The sequence below is a fragment of the Sylvia atricapilla genome, chromosome 7 (assembly GCF_009819655.1).
Source record: "Sylvia atricapilla isolate bSylAtr1 chromosome 7, bSylAtr1.pri, whole genome shotgun sequence".
Lineage (NCBI taxonomy): Eukaryota > Metazoa > Chordata > Aves > Passeriformes > Sylviidae > Sylvia > Sylvia atricapilla.
The window spans coordinates 4994754-5013988 of NC_089146.1; the positions used below are offsets into that span (position 1 = coordinate 4994754).

General features: G+C 48.3%; 1 protein-coding gene across 1 annotated transcript in view; it reads left to right on the forward strand.

The window, feature by feature from the left end:
• COL6A3 (collagen type VI alpha 3 chain) overlaps positions 1-18366 on the forward strand; it is a 58454-nt gene extending 40088 nt beyond the window's left edge. The window contains exons 24-45 of the mRNA XM_066322473.1: positions 502-537; positions 1068-1130; positions 1414-1476; positions 2169-2231; positions 2678-2740; positions 2918-2968; positions 3091-3126; positions 3223-3285; positions 3420-3482; positions 4140-4172; positions 4265-4313; positions 4581-5074; positions 5661-5760; positions 6242-6937; positions 8025-8133; positions 8867-9129; positions 10462-10716; positions 12327-12401; positions 13983-14162; positions 14278-14331; positions 17174-17344; positions 17476-18366. Coding sequence (XP_066178570.1) covers positions 502-537; positions 1068-1130; positions 1414-1476; positions 2169-2231; positions 2678-2740; positions 2918-2968; positions 3091-3126; positions 3223-3285; positions 3420-3482; positions 4140-4172; positions 4265-4313; positions 4581-5074; positions 5661-5760; positions 6242-6937; positions 8025-8133; positions 8867-9129; positions 10462-10716; positions 12327-12401; positions 13983-14162; positions 14278-14331; positions 17174-17344; positions 17476-17516 — 3021 coding nt within the window. The 3' untranslated portion in view covers positions 17517-18366. The remainder of the gene's footprint in view (positions 1-501; positions 538-1067; positions 1131-1413; positions 1477-2168; positions 2232-2677; positions 2741-2917; positions 2969-3090; positions 3127-3222; positions 3286-3419; positions 3483-4139; positions 4173-4264; positions 4314-4580; positions 5075-5660; positions 5761-6241; positions 6938-8024; positions 8134-8866; positions 9130-10461; positions 10717-12326; positions 12402-13982; positions 14163-14277; positions 14332-17173; positions 17345-17475) is intronic.
• Positions 18367-19235: the final 869 nt, after the last annotated feature.

Sequence of the window (19235 nt, forward strand, 5' to 3'; positions counted from 1 at the left end):
CGTGATTTATATATAAGGCCAGGTTGCATGGTGCTTGGAACAACCTGGCCTAGTGGAAGGTGTCCTTGTCCATGGCAGGGGGCTGGAATTAGATGGTCTTGAAGGTCCCTTCCAATCCAAACCAGTCTGTGATTCCATGACATGCATCTGCATTTGGCTGCTGGTTTTGGAAAGGCAAAAACCAAACTGGAGCTGGGATGTCTGGCATATGTTCCCTGCTGTGTGTCCCTCCTGTCTCATGGGTGGTGACACACACCTTGCATGCATGAGGGAGCAGCTCACCTACGTGGGGGATGTGAGGAGGGAGAAAACATGCCCAAGTCTGATTTAAGATATCTGACCATATGGATTTCTCTCTCCCTTTTCCCCCAGTAGTTTAAAACATCCAAATGTAATTTTTGGACTATAAGAGGCAAGGATAAGAAGCATTGATCTAAAAGCAATAGGGAAAGGTGTGCTTGCATGTTAGATCAACAAGCCTCATTGTTCCTTCATTTGCAGGGCATGGCAGGACGAAGGGGGCCCATAGGAGTTAAGGTAGGTGGTGATGGGACAACACAGAGGGCTCCTGCCATACCACGGGCCAGGCAGCCTCGGCACCCAGAGAGATGTGCCAAGAGAAGGGACGTGCAGGCTTTGCTTGTTCCTCTCCACCTCCTCTCTCCTCCAAATTTCCCAACTCCTCCTCCTCCTCAGGTTCATATCCCTGTGTGCTTCTTGCTGGACTCAGTGCAGAACCAACTGTCCACATGCTGCCCGTGTCCTACAGCATTCCCTGGTCAGATGTTTTGCCCCTGAGTGCTGCTGGAGCAGTGTAACAGGGCCAAAGCATGATGGTTGATGCCCATCCATTGTAGGAGGCAAATTGCCTTCACCATCACTGTGCTTATTGTCTGCTATCACTGTATTGTGGGAAAAAAAAAAAAAAAAAAAAACAGAAAAAACAACCCAACTGAAAATCTGTTCTTCCCTGCTCTTCGTGCAGCTGTGGATACCCTGATCTCCCCTTTCCCCTCCTTTCCACCTCCTCCCATGTTAACCTGCACTGTCCTGTTTTATACTTCCAGGGCACCAAAGGCTCGCCCGGTCAAGCAGGACCAGCTGGAGAGCAAGGCATGCGAGGGCCACAGGTCAGTGAGCTCACAGCAGGGGTAAGGCCTTGCCTCATGATGCTGTGGTGTTCCTTCATCACAGCCACTTCCCCAAAGGGTCTCCTCCACAAAGACTGTTGGGATTTGGGTATTTTTGGGGGTGTTGTGGCCTGGCTGTCCCGCCTGCCACGGCGTTCACCCCAGCCAAGGGGTGACATGTTTGCAAAGCCTCCCTCAGACACTGCAGCATTTGTGTCTGCTTGGATCTTGGTGTATTCCTGCCCACGTGTGTGCTGACAGCCTTTCTTTTCTTCCCACACAGGGTCCCCCTGGCCAGGTTGGCACACCAGGCATCAGAGGAGAGCAGGGTGTCCCTGGACCCAGGGTAATCCTTCTGCTGCTTCCCAGACATTGCCCCAACTATACTGTTGTTGAACTAATAAGATTCCAATGTGTCTTCACATTCCCCTCTCCTAGGGCTCCAGCTCTGCTCCACTCTCTTTTAACATACTCTTCCAGCATGATTCTTCTCTCAACTTATGCTTAAGACTTCTTGATCAAGAGTTACAGAAGAGGAAGATCTAAAAGCAACCACAGAGGGGTCAGGACTTCAGGGTTTGGCCCATTATTGCAATTTTAGTTAAAGAGGAGCCCTGAGTGACCAGTGGGGCATCTCTGTGATGTTTCATCCCCTGAAGCCAGAGCATGACCATCTCACATGCCTGCAGGCATGGGTTCCTCATGTATTTATTTCTCCCTCCTGCTGCCTTCCTCAGCCACACTCATCAGCATAAAGCCCTACTGCATTTCCCCACCCTCAGCATGGTTTTCCCCCTCCTGCTTTCCCATGGGTGTCCTCGTAGAGAAAATATAAATTGCTGCTGACATTTGCATTGAACTGAGCTGGACCTCCAGCTCTTCCCAAACATGAAGCTGAATTCTGAATTTGCTGAAGTGTTTTGAGAGACACCAGCCCTGGTAGTCAATATATGATTTCTGTGGTCATCCAATTCCCTAGTTCCTGGTACCTGAGTTTTATTGAATGTTGCCAACATACCTCTCCCATTTCCATTCCAGGCTGGGAATGGACCTCCAGGACCCCCAGGAGAACGTGGCAGGCTTGGTCCCCTGGGAAGGAAGGTATGTCTTTAGGAGCACTGGGCATCAGCAACTAAAGCTGCATTGAAGAGCTGCTGGATTTTGCATGGGCTTAAAGAACTACCTAAGATGGGCTTGCACAGTGAGGAGAGAAGCAACTCTGTGCTCATTGTCATATTAGGCTCCCATTTCAGTCAACAGAAAGCCAAAAGTAACTGAGCACACCTGAGATTCCCAAGCCATTTTCCCAGGCAGATTCTCAGAAAATACCCACGTGGGAAGGTTTTATCTTTCCTGAAATCACCAAAGGTCCCACTAAAGAGCATGCACTAGGCAGCATTTTGGGCTATGTAGCTCCAGTCATGCCTTTCTGCCACAGGGAGGGCTGCAGACTGCTCTGTGTGAAGAAACCAGTGTTGATGGGTTGGGAAAGGCTCAGAGCTGCCTGGGGTTTCAGCACGGGCTTTAACAGATGTTCCTTTTTTTAGGGTGAGCCTGGAGACCCTGGACCCAAAGGGCCAAATGGACAGCCGGGCCCACGAGGAGAGATGGTGAGTGTGGCCATGCCCTCACACCTCTAAGGATACTTTAAGGAACATTTAAGAGTTTCACAAAAGCCTCTGGCTTCAGTGGGTTCTTACTATTGGTGCTGCTGGACCTGTAAGGTTTATGTTGTTTACATATCATGTATCGTTTACATGTGAATGATTTTGGCTTTCCAATTTTAGGGTGATGATGGACGAGATGGAATTGGTGGCCCAGGTCCTAAAGGCAGGAAGGTAAGTGTATGCTCAGCATTCCTACCTCCTCAACAAGGATGAGGAAGCAGCCAAGATCTCCAGTGCAGATGGATGAGGGCACTTTCTAGAACATATTCAAATTAACCTTTCTGTTGTTTCAGGGAGAACGCGGCTTCATAGGTTATGCAGGGCCAAAGGTAGGTGCAGCCCATGAACTGTGCATTTATTTTCCAGGCAATTCTTCATGGACCAGTGCAGGTTTAGAGCTGCTGTTTGTGGTTTTTCCCTCCTAGGGTGGACCTGGTGACCGTGGTGTTGCTGGAGGCCCTGGCCCCAAAGGAAACAGAGGCCGCAGAGTAAGTTGGCCGTGGTACAAATTTTTCCTTCTGCATGAATGCCCTGAAAGATGGAGACATCTTTTCCTCCAACTGCTCCTGGGAGTCCTCCAGCAGATGTTCATGGAAAGGACTCCTCTGCTCTCTCTTTCTAGGGAGATGCAGGAGCACCTGGGACACCCGGTCAGAAAGGAGAGATTGGATACCCTGGGCCATCTGTAAGTGTTCATTGCATTGCTGATCGGCTCCACGTAATGGTCCCTCTGGATGCCAGGGGTTGAAAAATAAGTCCATCACTGTCTCCTGCTGATTTCAAATTGGAGGAATCCCTCTTTATTTGTCTTGGATGTGTCTCTATAAATTTTTAAGCAGCTGTTTATCCCTGACAAATATTTACCCTTCCTTAAACTAAAGAAAGAAGTCAAGAGACATGCTCTTACCAGGCATTAGGAATTCCTTATGGCAATATGTCCCTTAAAATTCCTTCTAGAAGATTCTCATCTCTTTATCATTCACTACCCAACACAGGATATGGGCAGTGACCAAATCTGGCTGGAACTAGACTCCTTAGAAAGGCCAAAGTGACTGGGCTTGCTTTGCATGTGAACCTGGAGCATCGTAACTCGCAGGATGGTCTGGGTTGGAAGGGACCTTAAAGACTATCTACTTCCAACCTCCCTTTTGGGTTTGGCCTCAGCTAGGTTTACTCCTCACACAGAAGAGCCCTGCACTCTGTAGTTGAAAACACAGCTGAAAACAGACAGATTTTCCCTTGGCTTCTGCATGACCCAATGTTCAGTAGTTATTCTGACAGGATTCCTGGGGCACCCTGGATGTACACTTTGCACTCAATTTCTCTTAATTCTTTGAAACAGGGCCTTAAAGGCGAGAAAGGAGAATCCAGAGATGTAAGTGTGGCATAATTTCTCTCTTGTTTTGAAACACCCCTGGGCCGGCTGTATGACATATCTATTTCCTCCCCTTTCTTTATTTCCTAAAGCAATGTGCGCTGGTGCGGAACATCAAAGACAAATGCCGTGAGTACCTCAGTGCTTTGCTAAGCCCCTCTCTCTGCCCTCATTTGTTACAACATCATGTTACAACAGTGGCACTGACCGAGCTGGTTTTTTCTCTCCATCTTTTCCACAGCTTGCTGCTATGGTAAGTCTCATCCAGTCCTTTAAACCCCAGGGTGGCTGCATGTCACGATGGTTGCTCTCCCCACACATGAATGATTTACCCCTGCTGAGGACACTGTCCTTGAATCTTGACAGCTGTTTGAGGCATGACTTGTTCCTGATGCACATTCCCAACAGGTCCCAAGGAGTGCCCTGTCTTCCCAACTGAGCTGGCCTTTGCTATTGACACCTCCTCGGGCGTCGTGAGGGAGGTTTTCAACAGGATGAAGCAAACGGTGCTCAGAGTGGTCAACAACTTAACCATTGCTGAGAGCAACTGTCCCCGAGGGGCACGGGTGGCCCTGGTCACCTACAACAACGAGGTCACCACTGAGATCCGCTTTGCTGATGCCAGGAAGAAATCCAGCCTCCTCCAGCAGATCCAAAACTTCCAGGCGACTCTGACCACGAAGCCACGTAGCCTGGAGACTGCCATGTCCTTCGTGGCCAGGAACACCTTCAAGCGTGCCCGCAGTGGCTTCCTGATGAGGAAGGTGGCTGTCTTCTTCAGCAATGGGGACACGAGGGCGTCCCCACAGCTCAATGACGCTGTGCTGCAGCTCTACGATGCCGGGGTCGTGCCCGTGTTCCTCACCAGCAGGCCGGATGCAGTTCTTACCAGAGCTCTGGAGGTTGGGGTCCTTCACCCTTTCTTTATTTTCTACTCATGTCCTCGGTCTGGTTTGATGGTGTTGGATGCCACGGGCTGTGCTTGGCTTTCACAGGCCTCTCAAGTGTGGAAGAGAGCACTTCTGGCCAAACTCATCCATCCATTAGAAGAGAAACCCTAATTCCATAATCACCACAGCACATGCTGGAGAATGCTAGTGGGACTGTCAGGGGTCACTGTTTTCCCAGGCCATGCCTCCAGGGTGCCAGGTGTGGGATGAAACAGAAGGAAGAGTCTGACAGAAAGGCAAAGGGTGGGAAGGTAGAAGTGCATTAGGTTTTTTGGCAGAGGGAGCATGGACAGACAGACATTGAAAGCCATGAAAAAGCCCCAGATAAATTCACTGAGTATTGGTTCAAGTAGTCCCTTGGAGTTTATGACTCTAAACTGACACTGAGGGCACAAGGCTCCTCCAAAAGGAAACCACCGAGAGCATTGTGCTGAGCAGAGGATCCCTCAGAGTTGTGGATTGCCCTCCCCTCCTCTGAGCTGAGAACAACAGAAGTCAGGATAACTGGCTCCATATGTTTCTGTTTCCATCCCACCAGATCAACAACACGGCGGTTGGTCACGCCATTGTTCTTCCCACCAGCGGCGGGCAGCTGAACCAAACCATTCAGAGGCTTCTGACTTGTCACATCTGCCTGGGTAAAGATCCAATTTCTCCTCTAGACAGTACCAAATCCCTCTGGTCACACAGCAGTCGGTTGTAAGAGGGGAAGCCCAGTTGGGAATCAGCCCTTTTGTTGATGAATACAAGCGATTCTTGGGTTGAGCAGAAAACATTGGCATTGTGAAAGAGGTTAACTGGGTGTTCTCTACTGTGAAAAGGGAAGCTCCTTTTTTTGTCTGGTTGCCACTTCTACAGCCCAAATACTGATGGCTGAATGCTCTAAAAGATGGCCTTCTGCCACTTAATGACAGGGATCCCCTTGGACAAAGGAGCACATAAAAAATACTGAACACACAACTGAATGTGTTGTGGGATGAAATTACTTTGGTATCAAGCAATTGACCAATGAATGTCCTGGGCTTGATGGTATTTCATGTGACCCAAGAGATGTTTACAATGGTGAGGGAGGGTTATGTTCGGGTCCTGCAGGTGAAACCCACTGTATTTCTTCCCCAGATGTGTGTGACCCTGATCCCAGCTGTGGTAGGACTGGTCAGAGACCGTTCAGAGACAGAAGGGCAGCCCCCACAGACGTGGACACAGACATAGCCTTCATCCTGGACAGCTCTGAGTCCACCACCCCTCTGCAGTTCAGCGAGATGAAGAAATACATTTCTCACATTGTAACTAACCTGGAAATCAGCTCAGAGCCAAAAGTATCCCAGCACCATGCCAGAGTGGCTGTTCTCCAGCAAGCTCCTTATGAACATGAAACCAACTCAAGCTTCCCACCAGTAAAGACTGAGTTCTCACTGACTGATTATGCATCCAAAGAGAAGATCATTAATTACCTTCACAACCAAATGACCCAGCTCCATGGCACGAGGGCCCTAGGAAGTGCAATTGAACATACAATCACTCACGTTTTTGAAAGTGCGCCAAGCCCTCGGGATCTAAAAGTCATAGTGCTGATGATGACTGGGAAAGTGAACAAAAAAGAACTTGAGCACCTGCAGAGGGTTGTCATCAGTGCAAAATGCAAAGGGTACTTCTTTGTTGTCTTGGGCATTGGCAGGAAGGTGAATGCCAAGAACATCTACAGCCTTGCCAGCGAGCCAAACGATGTGTTCTTCAAGCTGGTTGATAAGCCAGGAGAGCTCCATGAGGAGGCCTTGCTGCGTTTTGGGACACTGCTGCCATCCTTTATCAGAAGTAAGCACAGCATCCTACAGCCAAAGTGTCATGGAAGGGGCAGCATGTGGCCTCAGAGGAGTTAATTTGAAAGGTTCTGGGCAGCAGGGCCCACTGAAGTTAGTCTCTTTTTTTATGGTTTGTACTGTTTGGTGCAATTTGGGCTGCTCATACTTCACCTAGTTGAGTATGTCTGGGGTTTATTCACTTTGGCCTCCCCATCCCCTTCCATGTTGATCCACCAAGTAGAGTTTGCACTTCAGTGTGCTTTGCCTTGGTCTCCATGGGCTCACCTGTGGCTTCTGATCTCATCCCAGCTGGCTTGCCTCTCACATAACTTCTGCTGAGGCCCTTTGCAGCACTTCTTTGGAGTGAACACTTCTCCTTGAACACTCAGCAGATCTTTCTTCCCAGCTTCAGCATAAACATCATGTCCAGCAGGCCCTTGGCTGGCTCAGGCTGAGATCTGGAGTTGCTGTATGCAGATGTACAGGATTCTTTGCTCAGGGATAAGTAAAGCTGCCATATTTGGGATGTGCTCACTGTGCCTCGAAAATTTACATCTCAGCTTAGCTAGATCCTAACAGATCCTAAACACACCCATCCAGCAAGGATGAGAAGTAAACCTCTTTTAGGAAATATAGTTTTTAGCAAAAATCCCTGAAAATCAGATTAGTGGGCTGATACAGCACAGATTGAGGAATGTCTTGCACTAAATAGGAGGCAGACATCTGGAAATAAATGTTTAGGTTATCTCAGTTTGCTTTTCTTATTTACCGCTTACAGCGGTCCTGGAAACTTGTAACTCTTGAAAAAATAACATTACCTGTGTGGTTGGAAGTGCCTTGTTACAAGAAATGTGTTTATAAGTGTCAGACTCAGGCAAACAGGCAAAATAGTTAAGACCCTCATGTTTGTAAACTGGAATAACAAATCTCCCGGCCCATGATGTTGCAATAACTGAACATCAAGCAAGAAAAAGAAGTTATTTTGTTGCGGGTTGGGTTTGCTTTTTTTTTTTTAAATTAAGAAGAAATAAGTGTAATGTGTTGGTGGTGGGTATCTACCATCCTCAACTCCAGCATTTAATGCCCCTCTCCATCTCCAGGTGAATTTGCTTTCTACCTGTCTCCAGAGATAAGGAAACAGTGTGAGTGGCTCCAGAATGGTCAGCAAGTCCAGAGCCAGCACCCCGTGCTCATTGGGCAGAAAGCAGTGTGAGTAATGCTTTGGGGAAAAGGAAAGAAAAAGTGACTTCACTTTCAAAAATCAGGATTCTTTTTTAATTAATGTAATTCTTATAATATTTCAATTAATTTTACTGAATCCCCCGGTGCTGTTTCAAAAGAGCAACAGAGATATCTTTTAGAGAAGGGTCATGTATAATTTTAAATTTGGGGTAAATTTCATATTTATATATGTATAAAAAATATGAAAGAGGTATATGCCGACTTTGATCATGTAGGTCAGGAATTCCAGAAATTACTATTAATTTGGGGCTTTCTACTCCAAACATTATTTCCAGAGGCTGGGCTGCCCTGGATTATCTGATACACAGAATCCATCGCAGCATCCATGTTAATATTTTCAGAAGAGAAGTGAAAGCTTGTGTCACCCAGACATACTGGTGGCACAGAGCTGTCCTGGCTTTAGAAGGCCAAGCCCCGTGATGCTACAGATCTGTCTTCTAAATTCACCCTTATCAGAAAATGCCAGAACAGTTTGGGTTGGAAAGAACCTTAAAGAACGCCTTGTTCCAACCTCTTGCCATGGGCAGGGACACCTTCCACTGGACCAGGTTGCCCCAAGCACTTTTCACTGCTTGGACCCGAGCACTTTTTACTCTTCACTGTGGGCAAATCTAAAATCTGGCAAAGACTCTTGCCCTCGGGTAGGTTCTTGCCAACGGTTTTTATGTCAACTCTTCTCCACTTCCAAAATTCTGCTCAGGTTCGTGGCTCCCAACGCCACCGTCAGCCGCACCTTCCCTGCCAGCACCACGGTCAGCGCAACCATCAAGCCGGCGGCGAATGCCAAAGCCACTCCAGCCAGCACCCCGGCCCAGGGCAGAGCCGCCGAGCCCAGCCCGGCCAGCCCCGTGGCCCAGGGGAATGCCACTGCCCAGGGAGCAGCCAGTGCCACCACCCACAGCAGAGCCAGCGGCCGGGCCGCCACCAACGCCACTGCGGCCGGCGGCAGGAGGAGACACAGCGGTACGTGAACAGCTCTCCCTGTGCGGGCAGTGCCTCCCTCTAGGCTGAGACACAGCAGGCTGTGGCTCTTCTTGCTCCCTAAGAGGATTATTCCTGTGGGAGGTGTCACTCAGAGGCCGAGTTTCGGTTTTAGGTGTAAATCTGGGAATCTGTGCTAGGGCGTTGTCAGCTTGTTAAGAATTTTGCGCAAAAATGGGTGAGGGACAGGCTGACCCTAGGCAAAACACAATCAGGAAGAATCAACCCAGCTACAGAGAACTTCTCCTTCTAGTGTGGCTTGTTTGTTTCCATGACTTCCTTGTAGCATCTCCCCATGGCCAAGTATTACTATTTATGGTGGTTCATATAATGGTGTTGTTCAAACTCTCAGCTAATATGAATAGTTAGTTCATCAATGGATCAGTGCGGAGACCTATTTGGGAATGCCAAGCCTCTTTCATGTGATCACAGGTCATACAAAAGAGGTTTCCCAGGTATTTTTGCAATCTTTTATCTTTTGCAAGGGGGTACAGGCAGATCTGCTCTAGCTAAACAAGGATCAAAGAATGTGTCCGAGCATATCTAGTCACTAATGGCAAGTCCCTGCATAAATAATAATAATAATAAAGTAAAAATAAAAGCAATCAGCTTTTGCAAGGCTTATGCTTTTATCAGCTTCAGGGGGATAAACTTTTTTTGGTGTTTCTCGCTCCACCAGTGCTTTAAGCAGTGTTTATGAAGGTCTCATCCAGTGATCTGCCAGAGCTGGGAAACCTTTCCATAATAACATTCCTTGACCTGTTAAGGTTATCATCCCTAAAAGTGTTCAAGACCAGGTTGGATGGGGTTTGGAGCAAGCTGGTCTAGGAGAAGGTGCCCCTGCCCATGGGCAGGAGGTTGGAGTGAGATGGTAATGAAGGTTCCTTCCAACCCAAACCAGTCTGTGATTTTTATATTCACTCTTAGGCAGGCTTGGCTTGAAGGTCTTCAGCAGCTCTGTGAATCCACTGCACCCTAGGGAAGGAGGGATCTGACTGGGCACACTTAACAGTTGTTGGAAAAGTGCTGGGAATTTCAGGCTTTGAGAATCCTGTAAAACAAAACAAAAAAAAAACATAGGGCTTTGCTGTTCTAGATTGCAACAGATTATTAAAGCTAAACAAACCACTTGGTGAATCATCTGAGCTATGGAAAACAAAGCCTACCCTGGTAGTGGCATTTGAGACAGCCAAGTACCAACCTGGCTTGCACTTGCCACGGAAAGATGATTCTGCAGCACTCGAGGGACTTTTTTCCTTGAGACCTTTCCCTCTTCATTCACTGCCTGGTGCCGCTTCTGATTCTCCCCTACAGCAAAGACTCAGGACATCCAGATCACAGATGTCACCGAGAGCAGTGCCAGGCTGCGCTGGGCCAGCCCTGAGCCACACAACACCTTTGATGTCACTGTCACCTTGGCCCACGACCACTCCCTGGTGCAGAGGCAAAACCTGACGGGCACAGAGCACGTCGTCCGAGGGCTCCGGAGTGGGCAGAAATACGTCGTCGTCATCACTGGCTACCAAAAATCTCAGCCCAAAGTAACCTACACAGGGTCATTCACCACGAGTAAGTGATTCCTAGAAACATGTGGACATTTATTTTTTTGGGTTTTTTTCCCCACAAAAAGTGAGAAGGAGAAAAGAAATAAGGGATCGGGAATCAGTTGGTATGAACAATCCCAGCCGTGGCTGTGCTAAGTTGTGTCACCTCATGTCTGCCATCCTCTGCAGGGCATGAGTCATGGCAAATGTGTTTCTTGGAAAAAATGGGAGTTACACTTCAGTAGGGTTAAATCCTCACAGAATGTGGGATAATTAAAGGCAGTCCCAGAGTGGGTTTGTTATGTGCTGGAGGGTTTGTACATTGGTGCAAAAGGTCTTGGTGTGGGTCCAGCCTGCACTACTGCAATTAATAATGAGTCAAACTGGTAAACTCAGTCCAGCCTGATTTCAAAATAAGCAAGAAAAGCTGCTTTCCTGGTAGCCATTCCCATAGCTACTGATCTGCTTCCCACACTATCCAGAAAAACCCACAAAGAAGAGGTGAAATGGAAGGTTTAGTCCCTTGGGGAGCCAAACTCCATGTGTGCAGATCCAATATGAACTTCACCAAACTCTCTGGCATGGCCAAAAGTTGCTGTTTAAGACACAGTCTTCTTTTTTTTTTTTTTTTTTTTTTTTTTTAATACAGTTGGCAGAGAGGTGACTTGGCTTGCTGGTGTGAAGTTTGTGCTGGTCCTGCCAGTGTCGTGTCTGGCTTCCTCTGGCACTTCCAAGACAATTTCAGTGCCCCTGGAGAGCCTTTCCTCTGGCTTCAGTGGCTTTGGACCAGTCTCTTACCTTTGCAAGCAATAAACATGCCCACAAAAATGTTGAGAAAAGAGTGGGTAGGAGTAACATTTGTGTGTGCTGCATTGGAGCTTCCAATGCCCAGGGAAGCTGTTTTTCCCGTAGAATAAATCTTGAATGGGAATAAACTGAGTGGGCAGTGGTGGCAAGGTGTGACTGGACACTGAGCAGGATTGTCCCCTTACCCACACCCAAACTGTGCACTAAAGAAAAGCAAATCCAGACTTTCCTGTGGCTGTAGACCCCTCCTGCCCTCCAGCCTCACGGAAATTTTTCACCTGTGACAATCCTCACCATAGCTCCTAGAGAGATGTGAGGCCTGATGGGAGGAGTGTGGTCCAAGAGAGCCCTCGAGGGAACAAGAGGGTTACAGATTCATCATGGATTGGCTCCCCTCGGGGATGCCAGTTTTATTCTGCCATCTCTAAGGACAGGAGACCAAAGCTAAACTGGCTCCAGAGAGGCCACATCAAACTCCTGAACCCCTGTCAATGCTGTGGTGTGAATGGGGGCCATCCAAAGCAGTCACATGGGGCCCTGAGGATGCTCCTGTGTGGTGACCCCTGAGGATGAGCCCGAGCAGAGCCACTGGCAGGGGACAGAAGGGCTGGGGACAGAAGGCCATCCCACCCTGGCACAGCTGGGCGGTTGGGGATTACCCATCCCATCAACTGCCTCCAATAAACATTTCTCATATGTGTGTGCTGGGCTAAACAGATCCAGACCTGGCCCCTGTGCTGGAGCTGGGGCCAGGGAGTTTGTTCATGCACTGAGGGTGCTGCTGCTGCTGCCCTCCCCCTGGACTGACCCTCTGCCTCTCCTCCACAGAGATCCCAGCACAGCCCCAGGTGTCCCTGGCCAACATGATGCTCAACACTGAGCCACTGGAAGGGCCTGAGAGTGGTGAGTGTGGGCCACGGGGGGATTCCTGGGCTGGGGGCTCTCACAGTCCCACTGACACCAAATGATCTGCAAGTCCTTGGCTTTGCAGAGCCAACTGATCATGGCCTTGGTGACATCCTGGGCTGTCTGGGTCTGAGCCTTGCACTGAGGTCTCTGCCTCCTTTCATCACTTCGGGTGACATCAGGCTCATCACATCAGTGCTGTCACACTCGGTGGTACCATCAGTGTCACAGCCCCTCCTCCAGGAAACTGGAAGGGCTCTCAGCCTTCATCAAGCAGCACTGCCACTGCAGGCACATCAACAATGAATCTGTCATCCAAAACTCATCCCGAAACTCATCCCAAATCATCACTCCCACGCTTTCCTTTCAACATTTTGCTTGTGCTGTGTCTCATTTTCTTCACAAAGTGGTCCGGGACCACGGGGAGATAGATGCTGCAGCTCAGAGTGTTCAGCCAGGAGTTGTGGAGGTGCTGCTGAGCTCTGGCTGCTGGTGTTGAGTGGGATGAGCATGGATGTCATTCTTGCCTGGCTGGTGGCACCACTGGAGCTTCGTGCAGCGGAGGGGCCAAGGGCTTGTGCTGGGCCGATTCGTTTCTCCTTCCTGCATGATATTTCCCTTCCCATGTCCTCATTTGGCCCCTCTTCCTGGCACTGACATCCCATTCAGAAGCCTTGCTCCCACCAGGTGACAAGCACCCTTTGGTGGCTTTGTTTAACCCCTTGGTGCCAGCCCTTGGGAAACCAGGTGTGTAAGCTGCTCCTGCTCCAGGAAAAAGGGATGTGCTGTGTGCTTGCTCTGCATTTCCACACAGACTTCTCCATCTCAGCTCCTCTCACTCACCCACTTGCAGCAAATGATTAATGGCAGCCAGCAATCTGGGGGAAGCATTCCCCAAGGATGCTAATCCAAAGGTTTATCAACAGGATAAAGACTCTAAAGAGGGCAGCGAATTGGGGATGGGTTTAGCTGAGCCTACTCTAGTTCATGTGAGACATCCATGTGTAAATCTTCCGAGAGACCCTGGAGGAAAGCCCACACTCTGCTCTCCTTATATAGGTAAAATAGTGTGGATGGATCAGCATAGCTGAAAAAAAATCTCTGGGATTTGGATCTAAATTGTCAGTTTTGGGGCAGGAAAAGAACATATGTTTAAATCTTCATTTAGCCTTCACACATACCAGGCTCAATATTTCATGCCACTTGCTTTTAGAGACTAACACACATGAGGACTACAAGTTACTTTCAAGACAAGGAGCTTAGAAAACAGTGTGGTGGTGGGGTGGGGATCTGTGTGAGAGCTCAGTCCTGAGTGCACCAGTGGGGAGTAAGGGGTTCCCACTATGTTGCTCCAAGGATTTGGGGTTTGGATCTTGGACAAAACCAAGAGCAAGAAGAGGTAAGCTGGAGGCTGGGGAAGGTTTGCATCCAGCAAAGCAAGATAAAACACATGAGAGGGAAATGCCAGCAGTCCTGAACCAGGCTTTAATTTCCTTTTTTTCCTCCTTTCAATCTCTTTGCTTTTTCAGCTTTTAACCCTCTCAGAGTCACTTAACCTTTGCACCTTTTGCCATGCAGATTGGCCAGACCCTTGCTTGCTGGACTTTGACATGGGCATGCAGTGCAAGGACTATCAGATTGTGTGGTTCTTTGACTCCAGACACAAGTTCTGCAGCCAGGGTTGGTATGGTGGCTGTGGAGGTAATGCCAATAGATTTGAGACTGAAGCTGAGTGCTATAACAAATGCTTAAAGCCATGTAAGTACCCCACGAGGATTCACCCTTTTGCATTTTGTCCTATTGTCAAATGATGTTTGGATCAGAGAGAAAACACGGTTTAAAATCCAAACCCATGCACTTTTTCCTCCTCCAGCAGCGGATGAGAAAGCCATGCAGCAGCCACCCCTTGAGAAAAGATTACCATCAGGTAACACCCCCCCAAAAAATTAATCATCATCACAAACAAAGCAAACCCATTCTTTCACCTTGACCATTTCACAGCATGCCTCCAAGCCTGCCCAGCCCCAGATAAAAAGTAGCACAGACTTAGTTTTCACTTGCTCCTTCACAAGACCATGCCCTTCCATCTGCTTTGCATGAGCAAGTCACTTTGCATGTGTGTTGCCCCACTAGGACACGCTGTGTTTGGCACAGCCTGAGTGGCAAAGCTCACCTGGCTTTCATGAGGGACCTGGGGTTGCTGAACTGGAGCTTGGCACGGCCCCAGACCAGTTTGAGTTATCTCTGTGTGACCAAAAATGCCACCTCCCTGCTGAAATGCAGAGAATTCCCAACATTTCACTGCCTGTAACCAAAACACCTGATGGAAGGTGACTCCATGGGGCTTGGGTATTCCATGGAGACGTTTTCCTTCATCACCAGAAGATAGAAGTCAAGGTTGAGGGAGGGGCTCACAGGAAAATGGCAACGCCCTCCTCTCCTCATGGAGTTTCTGAGGTTAAGGGGTTATGTTTGCAAGCCTCTTCAAGACCTGGGAAGGAGAAGAGGCTTGAAATCACCTGTGTTGGTTCAGCAAGGGGTTGGGATGGGAACAGAGCCAAAAAAATCCTCATCAGAGCAGCCGCAGCCTCCCCCTCCCAGAGGTGTTTCAGGGCCCTTTGTGGAGCTGGGAGGGAAACCAAGGAGTGAAGGCATCTCTGGTACTTAAAGGCAGCGCTTCAGTTCTTGCAGTGGCATGACAGGGTTTGAAAAGGCAGATTACTGACTCTTTCACCTCATTTGACTTTCTTAGGTTTATTTTAGGATCTTTAAATCACGCTTAGGAATTTTTGTCACTGGCAGCCCTGCAGAGATGTGGAGGCAAGGAGGAGGCATCCACCCCCAGCCATAGAAATGTCTGGGGTGGCAAAAGGGGATTTCAAGGTGCTTTGGGGATGCAAATGAGCATCATGGATCCTCTGGCTGTAGTCTGAGCACTTTGATGCTGGAGGAAGCAGCACAGGGCTTGTGCAGGAACCTGCAGCTTCACTCCAGACCAGAATTCCACCTTCGGAGAGCAGGGAAGCCTCCCTGATGAGGTTTTCTCTGGAGGGTGCATGTTTCTGCTAGCCCTGTCCCATAGGCCTTCTGATCATTGTCACATGCCTTGATGATGTTTCCAGCAACTGTTTCTGAGGCTAAAGTGATATTTCATCAACTTGGCACCTCTCTGCCCTGGGCACAGAGACAAGAAAAGCAGCCGAGGGGCCCTGGAGGGATGTTCAGGTCTCTGCCCGCTGCACTCTGCTCACTTTATTCCCTTTCCATTTTCTGCAAAGCCAGAGCTTGAATCCACATGGAAAATGGACACAGGGGTTCAATGCAGCTCAGCTTTTTAAGGTGCTGGATGGTGGCTCAGGCTCTGGGTTCAGCCCATAGCAGGTGCAACACTAAAAAATGAGTTGAGCTCCCAAACCTTAAGGCACTTTGGGTGCAAAACCATGCACGAGACCTTTAAAGCCTTTTAAATGCTGTGATCCCCTTTAATTATGGACTTTTAACATAATTTTTTATGTGTAGATGTGGAACTTGAGACATGGGGTTGGCAGTGCTGAGCTAATGGTTGGGCTCAAGGGTCTTAGAGGACTTTTCCAACCTTAATGATTCTGTGGGGGTTTTTTATTGTTATTAACCTTTTTACCATGACAAACATAACTCTTAAGTGTAACGGAGGAGCCCAGGCACATTTTCTCCATGGGATAATTTAAAACTCTGCCTCTCCCCATCTTTTCAACCTGCTATAGCTTAAAGCACATTTTAATTCCCTAGTTCTTGCTCCCCATCAATTCTTGGAAATTTTTGGGTAAGCTTTTGTTTAATTTCAGACTGAAATAGGGGGAAAATAGGTTATATACGGAAAAGAAAGTCTTCTGTTTTGATTAGTGTTTGGATTTAATTCCTGTGCAGAGTTTGGGGTAGAGTCATTCCTGTGTTCACAACTGCTGGATTTCAGTGTTTTGCAAGGTGGGGGAAATGGGCAAAAGGCAAAAAGTGGGAAAAAGGAAATCTGACTATAAAAAAGGCAAAGAGCCTGCCTAAGGCACGGGGAAATTTTGACAGTAGGAGCCCAAAAGCAAAGCTGAACTGGAGCGTCAATACTGATTTCTGACTCCCCCTTATCTGTGGTGTTTATGCTGTGCTGAGCAGAGGTGGCATGAGCTCCTTCTGCATCCCTGCGTGCAGGGAAGTGTGTGACCTCATGGCAAATCAGTGGCAAATATCAGTTTTTTTTCTTTCAATTTAATTTTTTAAAAATTATTTGGCAATTTGATTTTGCCACATCCAAGCACTTTGCTGTTTTGTTCTCCACTCGCCCAGCAAGGGATTCAAGATGCCACGTGCAGTGTGTGGTGGACCCAGGAGCTTCTTCACATGGAAGATTTCTCTTTTCAGAGCAAGTCAGTCATTTTAGTGGTGCCAGTACTTCTTTCCTGGCAGCCCAGGCAGTCCTCCCCCAGTCCTGAGACCTGCCAACTCATTTCCTACAGATCCAAGGGATTTGCAGACAACCACTGCCATGCAACACTCTTCCTTCGCTGCTCCTGGATGCATGGCAGCAACACAGGAGACAAACAAACTTGTGCACCAGGGTTGGTGACCTCCAGGGACAAAGAAAGAGATGGGATTAAGTCACAGGAGATGTGCACAGACTGTGCTGTGGATGCCTTTTCTCAGCTCGCATTCCAGCCCTGTCCTTGCAGATACACTCAGGAAAGGCTGTGCTTCACCCAGGAGTGCTACTTACCTGTTGCTCCCGCTTTTTTCCACAGTCATGGATATCTGCCGGCTGCAGAAGGAGGAGGGCACCTGCAGGAACTTTGTGCTGAAATGGTACTACGACCCCAAGACCAAGAGCTGTGCCCGCTTCTGGTACGGCGGCTGCGGCGGCAACGAGAACAGGTTCAACACGCAGAAAGAATGTGAAAAACTCTGCATCCCTGGTAAGAGGGACTCAGCCAAACCCCTGGCATTCCCCCTCTGCTGCATGGGCCTGGACTGCTGGCAGCTACCTCATTTATCTTCCCCCCATATCCTGCATCAAAACCTTATTTATTCCTTCCTTCTCCACCAGGTGCCATCAACCCCGGCGTGGTGACGACGATAGGGACATAGAGCTAGGGGCTGGCCAACACTTACCTCTGAGACAGCATCACCTTTGCCACCTTGCCCCTATAGAAGCTAAGGGTATAGACGACCTTGCACTGTAATATTTCATGCTTTTAACTCCCAAGCAAACCCCGAGGAGAGGGCTTTGCTGCATGACCTATCAATATGGTGCTAAATTGTTTTGTGGACTGAGTGCTACACGTGCCCGGGTTATATTGTATAGCTTCAACATTGCCAAATATTTACCTAAGTGCAGATTGTTATTGTCTCTCAACATGTCTCTAAATTAGCCTTTCCCCCCTCCCAATTCTGGCCATCTGCCTATCTGAGGCATCATAAAAATGAGTCCAAAATAAAAAATAATAAAAAAATCATAATAATTTCATTGTAACTTGTTACCTGCTTGCTTTTATCCTTCTCATAACTGAGCATAAATTTACAGGGGAAGCCTTTGTGTAAGAGAACAGCTGATTCTGATAAACAAGTGATTCCATTTTCTCTCTTCCTCTTTTATTTTTATTTTTTTTTCTCCTTTTGCTGGATTTGATCTCAGACTACATCTCTTGTATGAATTTGTACCACATGTGGCCAACCGAACTAGCAAGGAAAAGGAAGCAAAGTTTCCGAATGCAAATGCACTGCTGGGACCAAGGCCTCAGTTAACAAATCTTTAAATTGTGGTGTAGGATGCTTCTGGCATTCTTCTGATGTTGTATGTTTTATAAAATACAAAGCAAAACAGTCTGGGGAGGGGGGAGCAGTGGGAGGGATGGGGGTTTTATTTTTATTGTGGATTCTGTGTCAAGAAGTCTATACAAAGAACTTTTAAATAAAGTCTAATGGAGGTTTTGAGAAACCCGTGAGTTTGTCTTTGTTAAAGCCAGTGTGGGTATCAATGAAATAATTTTTCAGGGTCTGGAAAACAATTATTTGGGGGGGAAATCCCACTGTGTCTCAAAGACAGATGTAGTAAGGGTATTCAGGGGGCCAGCACTGAGAGGGTGCTGGCAACCTGGAGATTTCCAGCCTGGAAAAAAGGTGGAAACAGAGATGTCTTAGTTATGAAATCTCCATCTTGAAGGAATTTAAACTCAGCTGGACATGGCATGGAGCAACTTGGCCTCAGCCAATCCTGGGTGTCCCTTCCAACCTGTGTGACTCAATGACCCCGTAAGTATTTTCATCTGTCTCCTTCGCTTTCCACAGCCATGATTTTTACCCTTCCTGTCCTTCCCTGATCTCACCCAAGGAAGAGAAAATTCCCAGAAACAACACACATTTCCCTGCCCCTTCAAAAATCCCCCCTGAAAGGACAAAGCAGATGAAAGTGGCCACCCCAGGGCGCAGGGCTCTGGGCTGTGGGGCTGGCATCCTCAGTTTCCCTGAGCCTCTGTTGTTGTCCACAGGCAGGGCTCTATAACGCTTCCCATGGCCTGCTGGAGGTGCCTGGAAGGAGAAATGGAGCCTTGCAGGCACATGCCATGGAGAGGGCAGCTGGAACACCAAAACCAGGGCACTAGTGAGGGAGAAACTGGCAGAGAGAGAGCTGGGTTGGATTGGTTAGATCTTGGAAAGGAGACGCTTGCCATTCAGGGCTTATCCAGGTGCTCTTCCACAGCTCAGGGTGGGACTGTCACCAGGAGAAGGCCACCTGGTGCTGTCCTACTGCTTTCTGAAGTACTTCAGGCAAGTCCCCGTGGGCCACAACGGGAGATGTTCCCAGGT